The sequence below is a fragment of the Artemia franciscana genome, chromosome 15 (assembly GCF_032884065.1).
Source record: "Artemia franciscana chromosome 15, ASM3288406v1, whole genome shotgun sequence".
Lineage (NCBI taxonomy): Eukaryota > Metazoa > Arthropoda > Branchiopoda > Anostraca > Artemiidae > Artemia > Artemia franciscana.
The window spans coordinates 595,274-622,499 of NC_088877.1; the positions used below are offsets into that span (position 1 = coordinate 595,274).

Below are 27,226 nucleotides of genomic sequence, written 5' to 3' on the forward strand. Positions count from 1 at the left end.
CAAAGGTAACGACCAAAGTACTTAGAAACTCTACCCACGTTTTTAGGGTGATCCCAGTAAGATATCGTGATATTCAACCGTCATTCAGGAGTATTGATAGATATGCAATAAGCCGACGTATCAGGCAACAGTGGCCATAAATGCTTTTTCTTTTCTTTCACTTTGTGTTGTAGTCTTCTATTACAGAAATTTGTTTCTCTTTATAAACTAATATTAGTCTATAGATATGGACTTTAGGGATATCTTTGCTGTTTCGTTGCATAATTTTAGAAATACATTATTAAGTGGCAGGGTCGTATCCACGGGAAGGGGGGCGAACTAGGTTTTGAACCCCAATCTATGTGCCCTTGCTAAAAGGCAGTAACTTGGTAACCCCAGATCAATTTACGAAAAAGCAGGAAATGCGTAATTTTTTCTTCGTAAAACATGGTTGCAACGTCAAAATTTTTTGGCTAAGCCCATCAAGCACCCTATTAACTTATTAACGCAGAACTTATTAACTTATTAAAGCACCTATTAACGCAGATAAATACTCAACATTTGTTTTATTTAGCAACAAGAAGAAAATAGAATCATTTGGTAAATCAAAAATTAAAACTTAGAGAGGACGAAAACTAAAATTGCTGGAAGAACACCCACTGAGAAAACAGCAGCATTACTTGCAGGGATTTTTCCATCTTCTATTTCGTTTTTACTGTCTTCCTCAGCCCTATAGAGGGCATGGTTAATAGCTCTCAAAAGAGGAAATTTGATTGAACCGCAAAGACCATTAAAATCATCAGTATCTATACTCCAAATCATCACTCCGGCTAGATTCATCTGGGTGGCATATTCAGCCTATAAGAACAGTGTAATAATGATCATAATATCAATAAAATAATAGTAATAAAAAAAAAAAAATTATTATAAAGTAAAATATAAATACAAAATAAATTTAATATAATACATACATATAAAATAAATAGCTACAATTTATATAATTATTCTTGTGGGTGCTTGAATAAAATAAAAATAAATAATTTAACCCACTTAGACATAACAAGCTATAGCCTATAGAACGTTATGAAATTAAATTTTGTGCTGTTATTTGGTTATATACAATTTGGTAAATTGTTTCATCCCCTAATTCAGAAATAATAAAATAACAAATAGAACTATGTTCATTCAAATTTGTTTTTTGAATGAATGAATGAGTTTTATTGCCCATTTTAAAGACAAAAAATCGAAATTTCAATAACAAAAACGAAGACCAGGAATTAAAAAAAACAAAAAAAACAAGCGCTAAAGAGACACACTAACGAAAGAACATATAAATAACAGTTGAATTAGGGATCAATACTTGTATTAGACAATGAAAAACAATGACAAAAACTCTGACTATTTCGATCACATATACAGAGACAATCAGCAAATACACTGTGTATAGCCAGATATGGACTAGTGGACTAGTCCATATCTATGGACTATGGACTAGATTTATGGGAAAAGCACAGTGCTTTCGTATAGCGTTTGTATGTTAATTTCTATTTGGTATGTTTTGTTTAAGCTAGTTTTTCCATTTATATATTTTTCCCTGTTGATAAAGTCCTCTGGATGTGGAGTCAAAATATTCGGACCTTTATTGGTAATTTTGATTTTGAAGAAATTTTTCATATGTTTTTACTGTCTTGAATAATTTTTTTATTATTTATGACTTTTCATTCGAACAGTCAAAACATCACTTTTATGGGCAAGTGATTTGGACATTTGATAACTGATCTGGCTATTAAACAACATAACATCCAGAGAATATTGTTAGTACCACCTTGCGAATACACACAATTTATAGATGCCCTAAAAAGACCAAGTTCTTGACTAAGCTCTGTCAGCACCTGAGATTAGAGGTGTAGAGATATTGCAGTGCTTTCTAATGGGCATGGTTAAAATGTGCAATGGAAATTAGGCTATTTAGTAGGTAAATGTCATTTACGCTGCCAGGTCATTGCCTCAATTGGCCTTGACAGTTTTATTTGCTGCTGCTAATTTGTATTCTGTATTATAATTTGTAACTGAGTTCTGAGTTTTTATTTAACAATAAATTTCATAAACAAAAAATTACTTCAAGACAATCTCCCCCATAAGGCCCCATGGCCGGGAAAGAACAGGGAGAAAAAAATACCAACACAAAAAATACAAACAAAATCAAAAAAATAGAGTTGCCCATCTTAATATTCCCCAAAAATGACAAGCTAGCAGGGGCTAACTCATGATTTCACCAACTCAATTAAATATCCAACTCAATCCGGAGACATCAACTCCAAGGAAAACCAGAATTAAAAAAAAAATATTTACTAGCTAGAAAATCTCTAACATAATTTTTGACCATACCAAACGAGTGGCAGCTTCGTACGAACTCTGGGAGCGTGTTTCAGATCCTGTTGCAAGCTGACAGAGGTGAGGTCAGATCTCTGACTTCATATTAAACATATTATCTATATTATTACATAGGACAGCAGGAAGATGGCCATGCAACTGTAAAAAAAAATGAAAGAAGAACAAGAAAGAAAATAAAGAGGTTTCAAATCAAGCAAGGCTTTAAGTGAAGATCGGTTAGTTTCCTGAATAAGAGTTTGCTTTATCATAAAGTTTTGAAAATGGCTTCAGAGACGAGGGAAAAGTTGACATCCAAATAACAGAATAATATGAAACATAACACTAAAATAGACTGCAGAACAAAATTCTAAGAATCGATCCTAGAAATATGTATTTGAGCTTTCTCACGATTCCGAGACTCCTGGAGACTTTCATTTTAATCAGGTCAATATGATGCTTGAAGGAAAGATTTTCGTCAAGCATGATGCCTAGGAATCAAACGTAACGATCCTTAGTTCTACTTAGATAACCTCTTGATACGAGTATTTCATTTTAGTCAGGGCGAGCCTTTGAAATTCTGATTCTGAAATGAGAAAACATGACTTTCCGACATTTAAGGCAAGATAATTTACATCAAACCACTGGATAACTCTTTCAAAAAGGGCTATCATTCTTGAATGAAGATCAGACTCTGTTCTACCAGTTATTCCAAGAGTACTGTCATCAGCAAAAGCAATAAGTGTATCCGGTAAGGACAAACTCCTGTCACAATTAGTGACGGATACTGGCTGACAAAGACGACAGCAAATGGTAGGTTTTAAATTTTTAACCGCATTAATAAGGTCATTGACTTAGATTAAAAAGAGTGTCGGGCCAATGACAGATCCTTGTGGAACGCCAAACTCTATTCCAGAAGGATTAGAAAAGTGCGGATCAACCGAGATGACTTGACCAGATAAATATGATGGAAACCATGAATAAGCATTCCCTCTTATACCAATTAAATAAAAAAAAACAAGTTTTTTCAACTGAAAGTAAGGAGTGACATCAAAACTTAAAACGCACAGAAATTACTTCGTACATGAAAGAGGCTGCTTCCTCATCAACGCCCCGCTCTTTACGCTAAAGTTTGACTCTTTCTCTCAATTCTTCTTTCTAAAACAGTAAAAAGCTTTAGCGTAAAGAGCGGGGCGTTGATGAGGAAGCAGCCTCTTTCATGTACGAAGTAATTTCTGTGCGTTTTAAGTTTTGATGTCACTCCTTACTTTCAGTTGAAAAAACTTGTTTTTTTTATTTAATTTCTGAACGTTTTTGAATCAATGCATGTTTTGATTTTGGCTCTCCGCAGAGGAATAATCAAAACGAAAATTGCATATTTTTTTTTTTGGCTCAATGGCTTTCTCATAACTTTGATCGAATGATTTTGAGAAAAAAAGAGCAGGGGACGAAGCCTAGTTGCCCCCCGATTTTTTGGTTAATTAAAAAGGCAACTAGAACTTTTAATTTTTTACGAATCTTTTTATTGGTAAAAGATTTACGTAACTTATAAATTAGCTTACGTAAAGAACTTTTGTATTCTCATGTTTTTATTACATATATGAGGGGATTCGAACCATCGTCAGTACCTCGCTCTTTACACTAAAGCTTAAATTTTATCCCAATTCATTAAGAATGACCCCCTGAATCACAAAAGCCGTAGAATAAGTAGTTGAAATTACCGAAAATACTTTAGCGTAAAGAGCGAGGTATTAGAAGGAGGTGAGCCCCTCATATGGGTAATAATTTCTGTTTGTTTTAAGTTTTATTGCTGTTCCTTACTTCCAGCTGAAAAAGCTTTTTCACTTTTATTTTTTAATTGTTTTTTTTTAAATAATGCTAGTAAATCCTGCTCTCCCTTCATGGAAATTTTCTTCTCCCATTACAAATTCTCGAAGGAAAGTTCCCCCAGCATATCCCCCTCTTCTCAACCCCTCCCCCAAACCAAAAAAATCCTCCTGAAAACGCCTGTATACTTCCCAATAACCATTACTATATGTAAGCACAGGTCAAAGTTTGTAACTTGTTGCCCCTCCCACGGGGACTGTGGGGGAGTAAGTCGTCCCCAAAGACATAGTTATAAGGTTTTTCGACTACGCTGAATAAAATGGCTATCTCAGAATTTTGATCCGTTGACTTTGGGAAAATAATTAGCGTGGGAGGGGGCCTAGGTGCCCTCCAATTTTTTTGGTCACTTAAAAAGGGCACTAGAACTTTTCATTTCCGTTAGAATGAGCCCTCTTGCAACATTCTAGGGCAACTGGGTCGATACGATCACCCCTGGGAAAAAAAAAAAAAACAAAAAAAAAAAAAAAAAAAACAAATAAACACGCATCCGTGATCTGCCTTCTGGCAAAAAATGCAAAATTCCACATTTTTGTAGATAGGAGCTCGAAACTTCTACAGTAGGGTTCTCTGATACGCTGAATCTGATGGTGTGATTTTCGTTAAGATTCTATGACTTTTAGGGGGCGTTTCCCCCTATTTTCTAAAATAACGCAAATTTTCTCAGGCTCGTAACTTTTGATGGGTAAGACTAAACTTGATGAAACTTATATATTTAAAACCAGCATTAAAATGCGATTCGTTTGATGTAGCTATTGGTATCAAAATTCCATTTTTTAGAGTTTTGGTTACTATTGAGCCGGGTCGCTCCTTACTACAGTTCGTTACCACGAACTGTTTGATATGGGACAGTTTCAAAAGAAGAATCTTGTGTGTTAATTATTCAAATGCTTTTCGAGGATCAAGAAAAAGAGCAGCAGGTATCAAACCAGAGTCAAGAGCTGAATTTAAATAATTCAAGGAAGTTGCACATGCATGCTCAGTTGAGTGCTTCGCCCTAAAACCAAACTGAAAATCATGAAAAAAATGTTTGTAATTAAGACAATCAAGAAGTCGAGAAAGCATAGCTTTTCCAAAAATTTTACTTAACACTGATAAAAGAGATATGGGACGATAATTTGCAGGATCATTCCTCGATCCATCTTTAAAAAGAATAGTAACACGAGCACGCTTTAGAGCACTTGAAACGAAACCATTTTCAAAAGAAAGATTGACAAGTCTCGTGAGGGCAGACACGATGACAGGACGAATGAACTTGACAACCTTATTCAGAATACGATCTGGGCAAGAGGATGAAGAACCCCTCAAACCATTGACAATTCTGGCTATTTCAACTTCAGCGACAGGTTCCAATGCCATTGATTTAGGACAGGGCGGTCAAAGGTAAGACCTAAAATCAGGTAGAAAAATAAGAAGGACTTACAGAAGAGGCTGTAGTTTAGCCGATATTAGCAAAATAGGAAGTAAACGCATCTTGCACTTTTAGCTCAACCTCTACATTTTTTCCGTCAGTCACAACACTTGAAGGGACGGAAAGAGGCAGAACAGATGGCCCGATAACATAATTGATTAGTTGCCATGTTTTCCTAATGTCTGTACCGCATGCAGAGAATTATCTATAATAAAATAACGATTTAGCCTTTCGGCAAAGCGAATTGTAAACTCTTCTATAAACTTTGAAAAGTTGAAGAGTGAACTAACTCTTGTATTACTACCATAAGGTAATTTATAAATACGGATTGTGTAAAAATTCAACACAAAGTTTAGTCCTGACCCCCATTTATTATTTCAAAACAGAATAGTCAGGTGATCAATAGACCAGAGAAATAGGGTTAGTGCTTTCTTACAAATAGAGTTCATTTACAAATAACATTGCCTGACTGGAATTTACCAAGTTATATCAGCAACTGAGATTAGAGGTATGGAGGAATTGGAGAAGTTATTCTATTGGCGTGGGCAAAATGTATAACGAAATGTATATAGTAGGTAAATCACATGTATGGTGCGAAGTCACTGACTTAATTGTCCTTGTAAGTTTCCTCTTCTGCTCGTGATATGTGTCCCGTATTTTTATTAGTAATTATTTATTGTATTATTTCCATATGGTAGTGCGTTCATGCTAAAAAAAAACCTGAGGAGGTATCAACAACCAAATTATAACAATAATAATAAATAAATAAATGAACACCTTGGCGATATTATTATACTTGCATAGAAACTACCTTATACAGTCCAACAACCTTTAAAGTTCTCTATACTTGCCTTGAAGAATATTCTAATCTGCCCAAATAAAATCACAACATTTACTTCTGATCACAGGCGTAACCCAATTTTATCCATATTTTCCGTGCCCAAATGTGTCTTCACTTATATTTAATGTCTCAAAATTTTTTTGTCTATATTTTGTTTACAATTCGATGTCTCGAAATAAACATCTTCCGTTTATATTTAATCTTTTGTTTACACATTTGAGCTACAGTTCATCTTTATCGATTCAGTTCACCTTTCACCTAAGGGCGAAAATCAGCCCTTAATTCAATAACACGTCCTTGAACCTCTCTTTTTGAACTCATTTAAAATAAAGATTTTTTAAGGGCATCTTCACCCTATAGTATATCTTCAAAGACTCATTTCTTCTTGAACTACCCGGTCTGACTCCTTGGACTCTCACAGTTTGTTCAATCTTTTTGAGTAATCATAATTTAAGGTTTATGTTCCCAGCATAAAGTAATAGTATGTTTTTTTCTGTTTAAACATACACCGACAATTTTTCGTCAGTCGATAACTGAGATTTGACTTCATTTATATACCGAAGGCCAATTCAAAATGAGGTTTTACTAATACCAAAGTTCAGCCTATTTCAAAACTCGGCATTTACCAATATTAATTATCAGATATGGATAAGGTTTGGGTGTTAGCCAATCTGAAAATTCTCTGAAAAATTCTAATTGGTTTGGTTGTAACTCGGCTCAAATCGATTGAACTACAATTTTTTACTTAGCTCAGTTCTGGACGCTTGCTCAGTGGTGAACGTGTTGCGAACGTCTCTCTGTTGTGAACGTGTTTGGGTTTTCGAAACAAGCACTAGTTAAATCCCAGTATTAGTAAAATCTCATTGTGAATGACATCGTTAGATCTTGGAAATATCCTTTGTATTATTCTTCTAAATTTGAAAATGCGTAGAAAACACGTACAGAAACATGCAGAATGTGAATTTTTGCAAATTTCTTAAGGCTTTTTGTGTTTTTCATAATTTTTTAGGTCATCCTTATTCATTAAAAATTTCATAATTCTATCTCGGTGAATGGGTGGATGTAAAAATAATGAACCCAATGACATAATACCTTAGCCTTTAAATGCTAATTAAAACTATAGGCTTGTCGAAAAGTCATATATTTCACAGGGGAAATAGGCCTTAGCAAAGTCAGGTATGTTGAAAAAAAGCAGATGGTAATTCAGAATGAATAACAGAATGATAAAGCAACTACAGCAACAGCCTCAACTGCAACTGCCAACTGCTCAACAATCAACTGCAACTGCACATAGCTGCACCAAAAGGAGAAGTCACTTTTATCATTGTATTTATTAGTTTCAGATCTATCAATTCAACAGGTCTGAATTCTGGTAATGTTTTGACTTTTTCATGAAGAAGCATTTAAGGGCTGGCAACCTGCAAAAAAGGACGAATGGGAAGGCCTTAAAATAATTGTATATAGCGTTTATATAATACAAGGTATTCGGTTAGAATCAGTCTAGGGTAGACGAACAAACATCATACTGTCAAAATTGATCACATGTTTTTGTGAAAAACTATATTTTTAATTATTAGCCAAAGTATTTATAAAACCGACATCTTTCAATGGAACCCATTGACTGTATGAAATCTTAATAATGCTATATTGTTGTTTGCATTTAGGTTAAAAAAAGAGAAAAAAGTGGATACCCTCTTTTGATCATACAAAACCAACTGACTAATTTGGTCTTCCCTCGTAAGGATAGCTGGTCCTACCCTCTGTACACAATTTAAGACATCGCGTCTCAACTTTCAGATTGACCTATCACTGGCTGCAACTTACTGATGCTGTCGATTAACAAGAGGTATGAGCTCAAATGGCACTTGTGACGAGGTCAGAAGAGCCAAGAGCTCATATGGCATAAGCTCTAGCAAAATTCTAAAAACCAATAGATTGATTTAAAAGGAAAATCAGAGGCTTCATGCCAGTGGGGATTTAAAACAAGATCTCTGAGACACGAATTCCTTCTAAATATCAAAATTCATTAAGATCCGATCTCCCACTCATAAGTTAAAAATATCTCGTTTTTTTCAAATTTTTACTGTCCCTTCAGCATCCCAGATGGTCAATTTGGGTAAAACGACTTTATCAAGTCAATTTGTGCAGGTTCCTGACAGGCCTACCAATTTTCATCGTCCTAGCACGTCCAGAAGCTCCGAACTTGCCAAAGCACTGGACCCCCCCCTAAATCCTCCAAAAAGAGCGGATTCAGTCCGGTTATGTCAATCAGGTATCTACGACAGTTGCTTATTCTATCATCCAAGTTTCATCCAGATCTTTCTACACTAAGCGTTTCCCAAAATTCCTGGTTTCCGAACAAACTCCCCCCAGTTTCACCAGAACTGGTCGGAATTTAAAATTAGAGCTCTTAGACATGAGTTCCTTCTAAATATCAATTTAATTAAGATCCGGTCACACGTTCACAAGTTAAAAATACCCAAATTTTCTAATTTTTCCGAATCCCCCCCCCCAACTCTCCCAAGTAGAACAGATTCTGTTTGTTTATGTCAACCACGTTTCTAGGACTTTAGCTTATTCTTCCCACCAAAATTCATCCCGATCTTTCCACTCTAAACATTTTCCAGGATTTCCCATTTCCCCCTCCAACTCCCCCCAATATCAACAGATACTGTCAGGATTTAAAATAAGAGCTCTGAGACACGGGGTCCTTCTAAATATCAAATTTCACTAAGATCCGATCACCTATTCGTAAGTTAAAAATACCTCATTTTTTTCAATTTTTCCTCTCCCTCCAGCCTCCCAGATATTTGAATCGGAGAAAAGACTGTTATCACGGCAATTTGTGCAGATGTCTGACGCGCCTACCAATTTTCATCGTCCTAGCACGTCCAGAGGCACCAAACTCGCAAAAGCACAAGAAATCCCCCCCAACTCCTCCAAAGAGAGCGGATCCAGTCCAATTATGTAAATCACGTATCTAGAACTTGTTCTTATTCTTATCATCAAGATTCATCCCTATCTCTCCACTCAAAGCGTTTTCTAAGATTTCCAGTTTCCAAGATTTCTGTTCCCCCCCCCCCCTCAGCATCTTAGACATCAGAGCTTTCTATATATCAAGTTTCATTAAGATCCGATCGTCTATTCATAAGATAAAGATACCTCAATTTTCACGTTTTCCAAGATTTCCGGTTTCCCTCTCCAACTCCCCCCAGTGTCATCAGATCTGGTCGGGATTGAAAACAAAAGCTCTGAAGTACAAGATCCTTCTAAATATCAAATTTTCTTAGGATCTGATCACTTATTCTTAAGTTAAAAATACCTCATTTTTCCTAATTTTCTGAATTAACCCCCCCCCCCAGCTCCCCCAAAGAAAGCGGATCCGTTTCGCTTGTCTATCACGTATCTAGGACTTGTGCTTATTTTTCCTACCAAGTTTCATCCCGATCTCTCCACTCTAAACGTTTTTCAAGATCCCCCCCAAAGACACTAGATCCGGTCGAAATTTAAAATAAGAGATCTGAGTTACATGGTCCTTCTAAATATCAAATTTCATTTTGATCCGTTTACTTCTTCGTAAGTTAAAAACACGTCATTTTTTATAATTTTTCAGAATTAACCGTCCCCCCACTCCCACAAAGAGAGCGAATCCGTTCCGGTTATTTCAATCACTTATCTAGGTCATGCCGGGGTCATCCTGATCCCTCCACTCTAAGCATTTTACAAGATTTCAGGTTTTCCCCTCCAACTCCCCCAATGTCACCAGATCCGGTCGGGATTTAAAATAAGAGTCTGAGACACGATATGCTTTTTACATAATATATCTTTAATAATTTTTCCGAATTAACCCCCCCCCCAGATGGTCGAACCGACCATTTCTAATTTGATCTGGTCTGGCCCCTGATAAACCTGCCAGATTTCATTGTCCTAGCTTATCTAAAAGCGGCCAGACTAGCAAAACCGGGGCAGGCAGACAGACCGACAGAAATTACGATCACTATATGTCACTTGTTAATTACCAAGTGCCATAAAAATGGTAATTAATTCTAATAAGTTATAGAAGTAATATTAATGGTTAAAAGTAAATCTAAAGAAGTGAAAACGAGCGATCGTAGATGCAAAATACTACAATGCTCATTACTAAAACCTTAAGCTAAAGTTTTAGTTCAAAATGAATACGAAGATATAGACATACCATAAGCAAAAGCATTGATGAAAATGAATGGCAAAAAATGAATGAAAATTTATTTGCAACATATACCAAGCTTCAAAAATAGACAGCAACAATAGGGCAGATACTGGATCTCCCAAATGTATGCCCTTATACCCTTCATCTTATAAATAGATTAGCAAGAATAACCCCACAACTAACTCCCCTTTTGGCAATTTGGCCTTTTGAGGCAAAACTGGGAAATAGATTGATCCCTAAAATATATAAAAATGTACTGTTCCTGAATACGCAACAATCTCAAACCTAGAATATATCAACTCGCGCTGCAGTTTTAGCTCAGCCACACAAATGACTCTGGAACCTTTACTGTTTACATACATGCTCCATTCCCCTCCCGCACCAAAGTCTAATGTTGAGAGTTTTTTAAGTGTAACCGTCGAAATCTAGCGGGTTGCTTGAATAATGAGTTGACAGGTATGGGTCAGCTATGGTCACCAGTCAAGTGCATCAGCTTTCGAGGTTCTAGCTACTCTATAAACGATGCACCTTTAAGGTCAGCCAGGCTGATATCTTGTACTGTTCCTTTTTAAGTATTTACTAAATATAGAGTGAGTGTTCTATAGTATATATGTATGAGTACCCCTCTTCTAAAACGGTTAGAAAATAGATGGTGTTAGGTATCAGCATGTTGATACTAAGGGCACATTCACCTCAAAAGCTTTCCAGTAAGAAACCACTCAACCAAAGGCTTAACTCGAGTAAAATCCAGTAAACCCAAAGAATTTCCAGTAAACCCTCTCCAGTAAGACAAGTCACCATAGCTATCTTTTATGGAGCAATCTCCAGACATCAACAGCTTCACCCAAACATTAAAAAAGAAACTGGCAAACAAAACGATCAATCTACAATCTGATCGACAAAAAAAATTTTAATGTGTTGAAAAGCCACAACTTTCGTCATGTTAATTTATTAATTCAGAATCAGAAAAAGCAAACCAACGAAGCTCTGATTAATATTTTCTTGGGTCATAAGTCAGAAAAAGAAAAAACATACATATAATATATAAATATTGTATGCAAGTAAATTTGTATAAATAATCGGTTTTAACATATTAATTCCGCACAATACTCATTGCCGAAGTTTATGTTTTATTAATTACGGTGTAGACGACAATATCTTGTTAAAATTGTCGGTGATACTTTTTTTTATTAACAAATAGGCAACAAAAAACAACAAATAAATTCTCATATAAAACTAACAATAGAAAAATGCCCATTTCCAGATTACATTAACAATAAGTCCTGACGCAAATTAACGTGTTTGGGACAACTGAAAAACACATCACTATTACGACATTGTCTCAGAAATAAATCTCTTGCTCCATCTCTTCCCAACTAAACTATACCCAACCAACTAATCAACAATTCTAAAACTAATAATTTTACAGGGACTTCAATGGATCCCACACTCATAGTCTACAGCTCGTCAAAATTCCCGATGCATACCGACACTCAACCCGTCACTAAACGTATGAAACAAGATCATTTTGAATATTACACAACCATTAACTCACTCTAAAATCAATCAACTAATACATCTCTAGAATATTAATTAAAACAAAAATATCGCAAGAAACAACAGAATTCCTCAAGGGTCTTGTCACCTATTACTTCAATTTATCTAATAGTTTTACGATTGCCTAAACGTTTGGGAGAGATTATGCAATAGCTATCAAATGGGCTGTAAAATACCCAACATTTAAAAGTAAAACAAAACAGTATACATGGTTTTGTAAGGCAATTTCAAGGCCCTAACACCCCTACTCTCGGGAAAAGAATGAAACTTTCAACCCGATACCTGAGTGCAAAGATACAAATGGATATACTTACTTACCAACCTACGTTTATAGGTTGTCACCTGATGAAACCCATTGACTGCTATAATCTACATAATAGTTTGCTTGTCTTGAGGCATAAAACGCATACTCTCTTGTGAACACCCAAAACCAACTGACTGATCTGTTCTACGCTATGCGGGGAAACTAGTACTACCCACTCAATAGCATTAGAGCATGGTACCACAGTTTTCATGTTAGCTATGGGGTGGCTGCATTTCAGCGACACTCTTAGTTATATAAAGGAGATAATTATAATAACACAAATAATAATAATAAAAAGCCTAAAAACGTACAAAAAGGGTCGGCGCAGACAAACTTACTACAGTGCTCATTTCCAAAATTTAGACATCATCAAAATCCGTATTTTACACTGAGCAACATTGTAAACAAGGTCAGAGACTTAGTGTTGGAAAAAGGTTAGAATCTCTAAAATGATAATGGACATACAAAAATACCTTGAACTTTAAGGAGACGTCATTGTCAAATGATATCCATTTGTTTCCAGAGTACAAAATTGGAACTTTGGCACTTTCGTCGAAAATTTCAATCCATTTTCCACGGGACTCCCTCTGCTCAAGACATATCTGTAAAACAAACTGGTAAAAAATTTGCTTTTCTATAAACATGAAATCAAATTACAAACAATTTTGACCGCTCTTTCCTCCAGATCTTAGGATTCCCTAGTTTTTCTGTATAATAATTGGCCAGTTTTTTGCTTTTCTTCAATCCCCTCTCTCCAAAAATTATACCCCTCTGACGTAAACTCATATACAAATATTCCTTCCGGCTTCATTTTATAAAATGTTCCAGCTTCTAGATTAAATATTTCAGCTATTTTTTAGTGTATGGATACATATAGTCTTAACCACTTGCTAAACAAACGACGGATGGTATGCCCAAGGAATGTTGCCAGAGGATAGTATGACTATATTTGTAAGGATTACAGTTTGTAAGGATTCATGTCCAATGTGTGGCTGCACGAATGAAAGTGTATTTCATTTAGTGTGAACATGAGAACAACTTAAGGATGTAGCCTAAAAGTGGAGACATCTACTGTTACCATATGCTAACATCTTTTTCAATGAGTGAAATTTTATTATCCGCTAAGAGACATGCGTCACAAATGGAGTAATATATACAAGAAAAGATAAAAAAAAGGAGACGAATATAACGAAGAAGTTGCTGATAAGTGTGATTAAAATTCAACCATTTTCTACAATATCTCAGAAATCTGTCTTATCAGCTGAAGGTTTAAAAATTCTTTATCTAGTATATATATATATGTATATATATATATATATATATATATATATATATATATATATATATATATATATATATATATATATATATATATATATATATATATATATATATATATATATATATATATGATATAACAAAAAAAAATTACATCATCAAAAAGCTGCTCTTTATCAAAAGATGGAATTACACGTAAGCATGAGGCATTCGCAAAGGGTAGATCCAGTCCCATCTCCTCCGCTAACATTTCTTGTACTTGTAGCAGAATATAGGTAGCAATATACAAAGAAAATTTGTTGTAGTATTTGACAGAAATATTGAATTGTTGTAACGCTTTGCTGGCATATCTTTTTCAAATAAACATCCTGTCTCAGGAAACATCCCCCTCCTAAACAAGACAAATTTCCGAAAGCAACCTTATTGTATGAACTTCTTATTAGTTTGAGAAACCTTACGGTAAAATCAAAGACAATTTACAACTATAAGAAGGAAAATATTTAGAAGATTACGATCGGCGTGGGAGTGGAATCCACGGGCCTTGAAAAGCTAAAGGGTTTACCTTTAGACTAATCCGAAAAACTTTTCAATAGTCGTTTATGGCAGTTTATGGTTGATATTGAGTTTGGAGGAGAGCCAAGTAATCTACAAACTTTACATTAATTTTTTTAATTGTTCTTAAGTTTAAATTAATTTTAAAAAATAATTTATTCATTTGATTAATGAAGTGTAATCAGTTTAACAGATAAGAAGGACCAAGAACTTCTAATACCCTCAGAAACCTTTTCAATGTTATTATTACGTACCTACTGGCAGAAATAATATGCGTTATAGCACATATACAGTATGTATAGTACGAACAGCACAGACAAATTATAATTAATTGAGCCACCCTTAGTCCAGTTATGTGGCACACGGATCTTACAATTCTATATCCTACAAGATGCGGATTCAAGTCCTGTGTTGGTAAAAATTCCAAAATCCTAGTTTTGGTTGGGAGTCAGTTGCAATACTCTATAAGCTCAGCTACCCGGGGTGTGAAGGCCTGAGGCATCTAGAGGCCTTTGAGGCAAGTGTCTTGATCCAGCTGGGTCCGCCCGACCATAAAAAATCGAGTTACTTCATTCTTTTCGTATTTACCGTTGTTTTACTATCCCAGATGCAACCAAAAATTTTATTTTACCTCAGACAGGTGAACTCAATGGACCCAACGGGTCTCACTATATATAAAATCCAGCTTCCGTTTTCATTTCTACAAGATAAACATCTTGCAAATTCTTCTTGTAGTTTTGACAATTGTGTTAATAATTCATGTGCACAAAAGGGAAAAGGTTTTAAAGGGAAGAAACAGTAAAGGTTAGATCATAAACAAAATCTTTGATAATTAGCATTTTGATCTGTCTCCCTTTTCTCCTTAGAAGTAGATATGCCTCTGCAAATGCATACAGGGGATCAGGATCCACTAGAAGTATCTCTTAATTTCTAAAAAGACAGAGAGATAATATACGAAAAAAAACACTCGCCAACAATTTTCCAAATCCACTATCAGCTTTACCCGAATTGAGGAAGTTATCGTAACATTTCACAAACCCACCATACCCCACCTTTCCCGCTTAGAAATATTTATTGTTTTTTTTTTTCATCAAATTTCATAAAGTTAAACATTATAAAGTTATTCAACTCCGACGTATATTTTAGATTGTAATAAATTCATGGATAAAATGTTTCCTTAATTTAAACATACATTTGAATCAGTTGAAATAGTAAATGAGGCTAGAAAAACTATTACAAGTGAAAAATTACTGTGTAGCGTTCTGTAATTTTTCTTAATATTGAAGGATTGCGAAAATAATATTCTCATCCGTTTATTGTAGGCTATATGTTAGTACTATTTCTTTTTCTTTTTTAGTAATGACACTAATAATGGCATTTTACTACTACCATTGATGAGACTATGTTAACCCACTGGGGTATGGTCATACCATGCTTTCTTCTTAGTATTTCTCATTCTAAATGAATGTATCAGCAGATAACCAAGGCATGGCTAGCACGTCATTTTTTTTCAGGGAAGAAGCTATTGATATTTTTATTTCTTAGATTATTTCTAAGCAGATTTTGATTGCGTTGATTTCGTAGATCGGGAGTTAGATACAAGCATTCGATTAACAACAAAATTGAATTCGCGTGAATTTGTTTTTTTTCTAAAACTCGTCCAAGAGCTTGGCCTTAAGCCTGAGAGAGTGTGTTTGCCTCAGATTGAAGTCAATTTCTCCTACTAAGGATTCATCGCATCCCCATCGATTTCCACGCTTAATACGTAGGTAATTTCGAAAACCACACTGCCTCTCAATGACGATAAATAAAAGTTCGAATAGCGGTAAATTGTTTTATACGGTACAAGGACTGTCATCAGTAGAAATACACTGTACATAGTCACTGTCACTGTAACGGAAAGATCCAATATTAATAGTCGTTCTTAAGTCAAGAACGACTAAGTCAAGAACGACTAAGTCAAGAACGACAGTGACATTTCCTGTCACATGGTCACTGTCACTGTAACGGAAAGATCCAATATTTTCTTTTTTGGATTATCACTGTCTAATAAAAGGATTTATCCGTATTCGAACTTTTAGTTATCGTTACTCTTATTACACTTTGCAATTGCCCTCCCCTCACCATGGAATTAGCAATAATTAATTTTGGTTCGACACACTTGCCTCGTGGTAACCCATAAATCCATCTTCTTTGGTGAACTGACCAGGAAAACCTTTTGCTTCAACAGGTTGATGTAAAGCTTTTATTCCAGCGTTGTCATCTCTTAATACAAACGTCCTTCCGTAAAATGGAACACCAAGCACCAGTTTCTTCCTGTCTACTCCTTTACTAATATAATATTGGATTACCTCCATCTAGAAGAAGAAAAAGGTTTAAAATATACAAGATGTACTAAATCTCTATTAGGATTCATTGATTGGGGTAACATTTCTTACTTCAAGACCATTAAGTATATCAAGTTCTGTGGTGGTATTTATTAGTACTATTTTTTTTAAACATAATTCCTGTAAGATAATAGAGGTGACATCTAGACTCTAGAACACAGTTTACTGCATATGAAAAAAAGTCTCCGGCTTTAAATCCTCAGCCATTTTCGTCTTTTGATTAACATGAAGTCTATTGTTTGGCAATAAGAATTTGAGCAACAAGATCCCTCATAAGGATCACTAATAGGATTCTGGGATCGGGTTCAGAAATTGATCTCCGCTACGTAAATATTGAGTGACTGGCTTGCTAATTACCCCTGTAAAAACAACCCAGCAACTGAAACGTTGATTTCGACGCTACATGTCCCAACAATTGCTTTGGATGGTCTTTATTACATATTTAAGTATGGCGAAAGGATACGATTGAAATAAATTAGATCACTTCCATTAATGAAAAAGAAAAAAAAGTGGTATTAAACGACCATATGCACTAAATTGGATCTTTCATTTTAGGAAACAGGTATATTGTATATGAGGAATAGAACAAAATTAAAAAAAAAAATCTTCATACACAGTAATAAAAATATGTCAAATTTCCTGATAAAATTAGAACATTTTTATTTAACCAAAAATAAATCTACAATCTTGAGAAACAGGTCACCTGCCTAGTAGCACAATTAATCGCTGCAAATTAGACACAAACGAAAACGAAAGCTGCCCTAAATAACTTATAAAAAAAAACAGGTTTTTGGCAACCTCTGAAACAATCGTTAGAATGCTCCCTGATTTTTATTGAAATTTCTAGCAGAAAAAGAAAAATAATTCCAAAAGTCCACCTTCTGCTTCTTTATCGCCATATGGTATTTTTCAGAGTCCCTGACGGTGGCAATTCCATTTCATGGAGTATGCACATGTAGATTGCCAGTCAGATTGCATGCTTATTTTAGCTTATAGTGTCTAGATTCGCTCCCTTCAAATAAAACCAAACTTTTAATGGGACAGAAATAACATACACAAAAAATTATAAGATAATAAAATACATCAATAAAAACGGCAGCGGAAAGGAGAATCTTTTTGTAGGTTGAGTCGTGTGCTTTGTTTTAACACACCTAAGCATCAACTTTACCACCATATTTCTGATGAATGACTTCTATAATGCTTGAATACAAACCTTATCAGAAATAAAACCATCCTTGTGACCTTAGTGGGTCCTTGTAAAGACATTGTTTTTTCCCAAGGTAATTCCCTTTGGTGAGGGTTTACCCGTTAAACCAAAAAAGTCCTTAAATTCTTAGGTTCAATTGAGTTTTAATTCAAGCTCGCATGAAGGACACACGTAAGAAACGTAAGTTGAAACCCAGCTGAATAGAAGCTTGATAATACGGAATCAGGAGTTTCATCCCAGCTTCAGGAATCCACCACAGGGCCAGAAATTCGATTCGGGTGATTAAAAAATCCGTAACCGTCTGTTTAATATTTCAAACAAGAAGAAAAAAGACTTACCACGCTTAGTCCCTCATCTTCAGGTCTTGTTCGTTTTAAAGGGGCGTTGTGACCTGTGATTCCATCCCAAGTACCATGAAGGTCATAGCACATCAAATGAAGAAAATCTAGGTACTGGGATAAAGCAGCAACATCATAAGCCTTTTCAGCAGTGGCTGGTGCAACGCCAAAAGCAGCAGTTAATAGGAGGTTGGATTTGTCAAATTCTTTTCTTAGTTCCTGGAAAAAAATATAAGCGAACTGAATAAGGCTCCTGGTAATTTTATAAAAAAAAATAATGAGGCTGAGGTTGAGGGTTCGGTTTGTGAAACTCTCTTTTTAGTTCCTGGAGAAGAAACAAGGGCTGATAATTAGATTCTACATCTGTAAGCAAACAAGGAGGATAGAAGTTAATGAGGTTAGATTTGTCACAATCCTTTCTTCAGGAATGCAGAACTGATAATTAGGAAATTGGTTTTAAATAAACAAAGAAGATGGAAGTTGTTTATAAATGAGGCTGAATTCATCCAAATCTCTTGTTATTACCTAGTAAAAAAAAAGGGGGAAGCGATAATTAGGAAGTTGGCATTTAACTAGATAAGGAAGTCGAAGGGCTGGAAAGAGGTTGCTAGATTTATTAGAATCTTTCCTAGTTTCTGGAAAGGAAATGGAGGGCTGAAAATCAGAAGTTAGATTTTCAAATAAATAAGGAGGCTGGACATTACATAAAAAGGAGGTTATTTCTGACAATCTTTAGCCTTAATTCATGGAAAAAAATAGGTGAAAGTTTTCCTTAGAATAATTAGCGATGATAAGATGCTAAAATTAGAATTAAAAGCTGGCCAGTTTTTAGTGAAACATAATTTCTTCACTTTCAAGATGAAAATATATATATTTTTTATTTGTTATACTTGCAGCGCAAACACGATTTAAAGTGTGTATTATGTAAAAAACACAAGTTTTTTCAACTTAAAGTAAGGTGCAACATTAAAACTTAAAACGAACAGAAATTATTACGTATATGAGGGGATTTGCTCCCTCGTCTAAAGTTCGAATTTCGTTTTAATTCTTTAAAAATGACCCCTGAATCACAAAGGTTTTTTTTAATAAGAATAAAAAGCTGAAAATAACATTAGAATTAGCTCTTTTGAAAGTACTAAAAAACTTTAGCGTAAAGAGCGAGGCATTGACGGGGGGGCCTAACCCCTTATAAACCTGACAATTTCTCTTCGTTTTGCGTTTTACTGTTGCTCCTTACTTTCAGTTGAAGAAACTTGTTTTTTTATGCAATTTCTTATCGTTTTTTAAATAATGCTGGAAAACCCGGCGCCCCCTTCATGAAAAATTCCCTTACCCCATGAAAATTCCTCCATGGAAAGATCCTCCTACGTAACATTCTCCCCCTGACCTCCCCACCACCATCAGAAGAAATCCCCCCTGAAAACGGCTGTATACTTCCCAATAACCAATACTATATGCAAACAAGGGTCAAAGTTCACAACTTGCAGCCCTTCCCCTGGGGGCTGTGGGGGAGTAAGTCATCCTCAAAGACATATTTATTAGATTTTTCGACTATGCTAAGCAAAATGGATATGTTAAAATTTTGATCGAGTTACTCTTGGGAAAATGAGCGTGGGAGGGGGCCTAGTTGCCCTCCAACTTTTTTGGTCACTTAAAAAGGGCACTAGAACTTCTAATTTTCGTTCGAATGAGCCCTCGTGCAATATTCTAGGACCGCTGGGTCGATACGATCACGCCTGGGAAACAAATAAAACAAATAAACACGCATCCGTGAGCTTTCTTCTGGCTAAAAAAAAATACAAAAATTCCACACTTGCAGATAGGAGCTTCAAACCTCTACAGTACGGTTCTCTGATATGCTGAATATGATGGTCCAATTTTCATTATGATTCTATGACCTTTAGGGGTATTTTGATCTTTTTTCGAAAATAAGGCAAATATTCTCAGGCTCGTAACTTTTGATGGTAAAACTAAACTTGATGAAACTTTTATACTTAACATCAGCGTAAAAATCCGATTCTTTTTATGTATCTATTGGTATCAAAATCTGACACCAATATTGGTGTGACTGAAAATATAAAATGATTTCAGAAGCCAGATTTGAACCTTGGTCAAACTGGTTCCCAGACTTTGATGCATAAAATTAGAATTACATCAAGAGCTTTGGCTCCGATTAATTTATAAAAAAAAAGCTTTTTCTGATTGAGAATTTTTTCGGAGTTCTACGAATAAACGGAAATACCAGAAGTCAGTTTCTTTCAGCTAGTTTTTGGATGTATGTTTCTTAAAAAGCCGTAATTTTTGGTTGATTTAAGTTTTAACTTCACTCTTTACTTCTGTCAGATTTTTTTTTTAATTGTGCATATTTTTATGGATCTTTGTCATTTTAAAGGTGCTTGTACCCAAACATTAATACTAAAATATATGAATTCATGCATATATTTGTTTTTTATACATGCTTTTTTTTAATTAATGTTTACTAAGGCATATTAATTAAGGTTTATTAAGGCAAATCAATGTTTTTTAAGGCATATATCATGTCTTTTTTTATGATTATTATGATATTATGGACATCGTTATTAAACTTGTGTTTAACCTCTCTGATGCCAAAAGATTTCGGTGATTGATAAAATTTCATTCGATTCTTTTTATACCTGATTATCGCGATTGATACTAATTTTTGGTCGATTTGAGTTTTGACTTCATACTTTACTTCTTTCATATTTTTTCTTTTTTAATGGGTATATTTTTATGGATCTTTGTCATTTTAAAAGTGCTTGTACTCAATATTAATACTAAAACATATGAATTTATGAAACTCGAAAATATAGAAAAACACGAAATTTGCCAAAATTCATAAAGTTCAGGGACTTGGAGAGGAAAGGAGCGAGGTAGATATTTCAGAAGATTAAAACGGAAGTTCAGGAGTACTGCCTGGAGCACGCAGAGGAGGACAAATTATAAGAAAACCCTTAAAAGAAACTGGAGATTTCGGGCGACAGGTGGATTGCTCAAACGGTATAAAAGAGTAACAAAATTAACACCACGTACGATATGTTAAAAAATGTACTTATCTGCTATAGCGCTGTCCACTCAAGAAGTGAAGTTAGATTAATCCTTGGTTGGGGGGGGAACTATAGTGGGTCAGCATGCAAATTGTATAAGGTACAATTATTCTGCATACTATGAAGTAAGAATTATTTTCTAACTTCACACTGTCAAAATACTTTACCCCCTTCCCCCCCTAATGTGCAAATATATTGCCCAAATTACATATTTCTTATCTATTCTGTCACTTTTTTGTGTAAAAAAAGATTCTTCAATGTGTCAATGGATGAACAACTTGAGTGGTCGGCGCTATAACAGATAAGCACCTTAAAAAATTTTGAGAATAAAAATAAATAAAAAAAGATGGTATACATTTAATAAAGAAAACATTAAATTTAAAGGATCGAAAATACTGTAAGAAGAAGGCAAGAAAGGAAAAAACATTAACTTACTTTTACAAGAAGCACAAAATTCTGTTTATCCTCCGGCCGGCTTCCTTCTCTGCCTCCAGGATACTCCCAATCCAAATCTAACCCATCGAATCCATATTTCCTAAATGAAGGAAGTCCATATTATACCAATTTTTCAAGTTAGTCAAAATGTTTATAAATAAATATATGTTTCATATTGCCTGACTGTCCAGTGAATAGATAGATAGATTTATTCACACGAAAGCCCAATTGGACCATGGTGACATACACAAAACAAGCGAAAATATACAGCAACAAACATAAACTGAAAAGACACTAAAACTGATTATTTAAGAAAATCGTCACGATACCTCATACCTACCCGGACGAACTTTCCAATATTATTTATATTTAAGTAATACCTAATTGTCAAAATTTCCAAAATTCAATCTCTCCCCCAACCTCCCTACGAAACATTTCCAAGCGCAACTACCTCAAGTCCTTACATTCCCTAAAAAATGATGCTAAGACTCATCAATCTTTCCACACATGGCAACTGCAATAACCACCCTTCAATCTACTCCTCCGTAAATATTTCCTACATTCTCCAAAAGGTATAAAATTTCCCCTTACTTACATTACCCATTTCAAATCTTCCAGGGCCAATCCTGTTTTAGGTAAATTTCTTCGCCCCATTTCTCCTTGATCTTCGCATACAGCCCGAGGGACGGTGAGGTGGCCTTCTCAGCTTGCCATATCTGAACTTCCTGAGACTCTATCCTAGCAGCAACTAACCTAGAGACCGTCCCTACCATCCCTCTTATCCCCTTTAACTCATTCCAACAATTAACTAGCCCTGCATGGTCTAATATATTCTTCACCTGGTTTGGCCACGAATCGTTCCTCCTATCTTGAAGCTTAATTAAAAATGCTTGTTTAACTAGCCTTTTATCTTCTATTGGTGATAATATTTTTCCAATATTTAACCATACTAATTAAACTACTCTGTCTCATGTACTTTATTCCAATATCCCCCTCTTAGGACCAACCCATTAAACTTATTATCAACTGTATTCCTTCTAAATTCACCCCCTTATCAAACCCCCAAAGCTACGCCCCGCAATGCAAAGCCGATCAAACCCTATTATTAAAAATATACTTTAGCAGTCCTACATCCTTAATTTCCTTAACAATACTTTTACTTGACATTCCTAGTAGTTTATTTCCCTTACTTTCTACAATATTAAGATGTTTCTTCCATTTCTCATCTGACGATAGCCAACAACCTAAGTACTGAAATTCATCTGCACAGTCTAGTGTCCTACCTTCATACGTAAACTGTCACTGCGAATATATCTGTTCTCCACTTTTCTTGAGAACCATATCCACCAACTTTTTTACGTTTCAGACTAGTTTTTTATTCCTAAAATAAGAAGATGCTAGAACTAGCAGTTGTTGCAAATGTCCTTTACTTTCTGCTACTAATACTATGTCATCCGCAAAAAGTAATACACACTTGCACTTGAAAGCTTAATTATTGGGGCACCTCTGCCATCAGGTGTTCTTTAAAATCATTAATATACAATGAAAATAGCCCGGGGGAACTTATAAATCCCTGCTTAACACCAAGTCTACTCCTAATAACCCTAAAGAAATCCTTACCTACCCGTACTACAGTCTTAACCATATTATGCATAAATGCTATAATCTTAAAAAATACGCTCTAAGGTAGCCCTAATGCTAACAATGACTCTATCAGTAAGCTTCTATCCACTCCATCAAACGCCCCTTTTAAATCCAAAAATGGAACAAACAGCCAGTCCACTATTCTAATCCACTTGCTTCCTAATCATGGTGTTTGAAAAATCGGTGTTTTATGCACTTCGAATACATTTTGCAATTGTACAGGGTTACTAAATGCGCTACCGAATGACTGCATGGATGTGGCGCTTGAGTTCAACAAATCCGCTTTCGGTCTTCCGCCATCTATCAACGTTACATTTGAACCTCCGGCGGCCGACATCTGGTGTGCACTAGCAACTCCCCTTCTAGATTCACCACTAGGGACTCTATCGCATCAGTTGCAAAATTGTATATGTAACTCTTGTTCTCTAGAATCAGTTTCATACCTCGCAACTTAGCCACTTTGCCCGCTGATTTCGCTTGCTCAAAGACCAATTTCCCTTTTCTTTCTCGTCATTCTCATTCTGTGTAGTCAGACGTAATCAAATTTTTGCGTGACTTAAATGTGGACCTTATTTCACAACAAAATCACGACAAAAAGCGCTCGTAAATTTAACCAAAACGGGACGTTATTTTTACATTTAATACGAAAAGCGTCTTTTATGTTGCAAAGGTGTAACGAGGCGTTCAGAATAAACTGGTTAAAAGTGGCAAATATATCTTCAATCAATGTCTGTGCTCGTCTTGAAGGATCAAGGTTGTTCAAAATCACATTTGTTTTTTTCGAATCGACCTTCACATTGCTCATTTTAAGTCATGTCGTCTCCAGTTCTGTTCTCAGAGAATCCATTTCAGCTCGGGTATTTATGTTTTCTGTCTTTCAGCAATCGCTCTCTCCAGCTTAGTTGATAACTGTGCAGGTCCCCCATTTATTGCCACTATCTGATGAAATTGGGTCTATTTTTGCTAACTGACCATTCATTAGGGTGAACATCGCAATTATTCAAAATTCCGCATCATTTGAGATATGGTTATCCCATGGATTCTGGCCTTGCGTAAACATTCCTTGGAAAAAAATGAACAAATTCAAAGCTCTCTGCTTATCACAGGTCTTGCCAAAACGAATGCAAATCTTTATTACTGCCGAACTGGCATACCACACATGGATATCATATGAAGTTATCTCAATTTTAGAAGTTCAATTAATGCAGCCGACAGAAAATCCGCCAAATCAATTTATCCAGTGACATCACATATTCCACTCGTAAACGAGAATTCAAACCTTTGTATGTGACTCTTGGTTGATTCTGTCTTGGCCGATACTCTGGACTTTTTTGCTGAGAATTTTCTCAATAATTATGCAGCAAAAATTTCTCTACATATGGCTATTGATTGAATCTACTGTAGCATAGTGGATTGATGATCTGCTTGGCAATACGGAGCACCCGGGTTCAATCCCCGCTGCAGTAAGGTTGGGCGACAAGCTTGCTACTTGTTCCTATAAAAAAAACTCATCAACTGAAACGTCGACTCGACGCCCTATGCGCCAGCAATGGCTCACGAGGATCTTTATCCTTTATCCTTTTTTTATGGCTCTTAGTTGAAGTCAATTGTTTAATTTTTTCATCCAATTTACCATTCAATTTGAATTAAAATGGAATAGTTGTGGTCATCATGTCATGGCTAATTGTAGAAAAAGCCAAGACAGATAGTCTAATTGAGTGAGAGGCAAACCTGGCATTAATCCCCCCCCCTTATTAGGATTGTATAAAAAAGATGTTAGTTCATTTACTAATAGATATGCCTATCTATTATCCGTCCATGCATCATTGCTAGGGCAGTAGAACTAAGGTAGATAGTCATAGAGCTAGGAGAATGATAAAACCAATAGTTTTCCAGACGGATACTCTTGGTCTTACACAGGGAAGTAACAGTTGAGCTGGCTACAACATTGTAATCTTCTGGTTTTTACTAAAAGATTATTTAGTATAAAGATTCCTTGAATGACCCATATACTCACAGGTCTGCTTCCTGTGTGATATTCCTGACTGAATATTGTGTTGGTTATATTGCTTATTGAAAAGTCTATAAATGTTCATAAAATTATAAGACACTAGCTGTTGGGGTGGCGCTTCGCGCCATCCCAACACCTAGTTGGTGGGGGCGCTTCGCGCCCCCCAAGCCCCCCCGCGCGCGTAAGTCGTTACGCGCCATTGTAGTTGTGTCCCTGTGTCCCACCTGTGAATATATATATATATATATATATATATATGTGTGTTTCTAACTACGTAAAATTTGCGAATATACAACATTCTTCGATGTCCCATTGTCTGTGCATATAAATAGATTGTCAGGTTTACCGACTCTTGAACATGCAACATAAAAATGTCCATGGGGAAAACAATCCGTAATTATTCTAATGATTGCCCTTGAGCTTTGTTGATGGTGATTGCTAATCGAACATTCCCTGTGTCCCCATCGTCATTTATATATCCCCCTGTGCCCCCGGCGTCCTCGTTGTAGTTGTGTCCCTGTGTCCCGGTCGTCATTTATGTTCCCAGTATTCCGATTGTCATTTGTGTCCCAGTCTGTAATTTCTCTTTGAGCGTCCCGGTCGTCATTTATATTCACTGTGTCCCGGTGTCCCGGTCGTCATTTGTGTCCCGGTGTCCCGGTCTGTAATTTATCTTTGAGTGTCCCGGTCGTCATTTATATGTCCCGGTCGTTATTTGTGTCCCAGTGTCCCAGTCTGTAATTTCTCTTTGAGTGTCCCGGTCGTCATTTATATTCCCTGTGTCCCGGTTTTTAGTTTTCTTTTTCTCCTTTATTTTTCAGTTTTTCTCCTTTTTTAGTTTTTTTTCAGTTTTTAGTTTTTTTGTAGTTTTTATTAGTTTTTAGTTTTTTTTTCTTTTTAGTTTTTTTTGTAGTTTTTACCTTTTTTTAGTTTTTTTTTCTTTTTTAGTTTTTTTACCTTTTTTTAGTTTTTTGTTAGTTTTTTAGCTTTTTTAGTTTTTTTAGTATTTTCTTTTTAGTTTTTTTTGAAGTTTTTACCTTTTTCAGTTTTTCTTCTTCTTTTGTATTAATGCTAAAGCCAAGGTTCGAACCTGGAACCTCTCGGACCTAGAACCTGGAACATAACGCTTTACCAACTCAGCTACTTCGGCTTGAATACATTCGATTTTGAATTGGTATATGATGAAAGAATTCAGACGTCATTTGCGGACAGACAGACAGACACACAAACAAACAACCTATATATATATATATGTATATATATATATATATATATATATATATATATATATATATATATATATATATATATATATATATATATATATATATATATATATATATATATATATATACATATATATATATATATATATATATATATATATATATATATATATATATATATATAGATTTATTAGACTGTTTTCTAATACATTACATAATCTTTTTGCTAATAAGTTTAATCCCTACTTGACCCTTCTTTACTTCCAAAACACAATGACTCCAGATTCTAAAAACACAAAATATAATAATCACACGGAATACATTCATTTATTTTTTTAATTGTGGACAGAACTAGATGGAAGCAACGAACCTAACATATGACATGCACAAAAAGAGAAAAAAGCTCATAAGAAGAAATCAAAAGAAATCGTAATCGCAATCAAAAAAGAATAGAAGATAAAATAAAAGATAAAAAAATAAAATAGAAGATAAAATAGAACAAAATAGAAGATAAAAAGAATAAAAGAAAGAATAGAGATAGAAGCAAC

General features: G+C 35.1%; 1 protein-coding gene across 1 annotated transcript in view; it reads right to left on the minus strand.

Moving 5' to 3' along the window:
* Positions 1 to 530: 530 nt before the first annotated feature.
* LOC136036674 (probable chitinase 2) overlaps positions 531 to 27,226 on the minus strand; it is a 43,270-nt gene continuing 16,574 nt past the window's right edge. Inside the window, exons 4-8 of the mRNA XM_065718981.1 lie at positions 21,798 to 21,897; positions 18,298 to 18,516; positions 16,531 to 16,722; positions 13,009 to 13,137; positions 531 to 837 (exon numbers count right to left, since the gene is read on the minus strand). Coding sequence (XP_065575053.1) covers positions 592 to 837; positions 13,009 to 13,137; positions 16,531 to 16,722; positions 18,298 to 18,516; positions 21,798 to 21,897 — 886 coding nt within the window. The 3' untranslated portion in view covers positions 531 to 591. The remainder of the gene's footprint in view (positions 838 to 13,008; positions 13,138 to 16,530; positions 16,723 to 18,297; positions 18,517 to 21,797; positions 21,898 to 27,226) is intronic.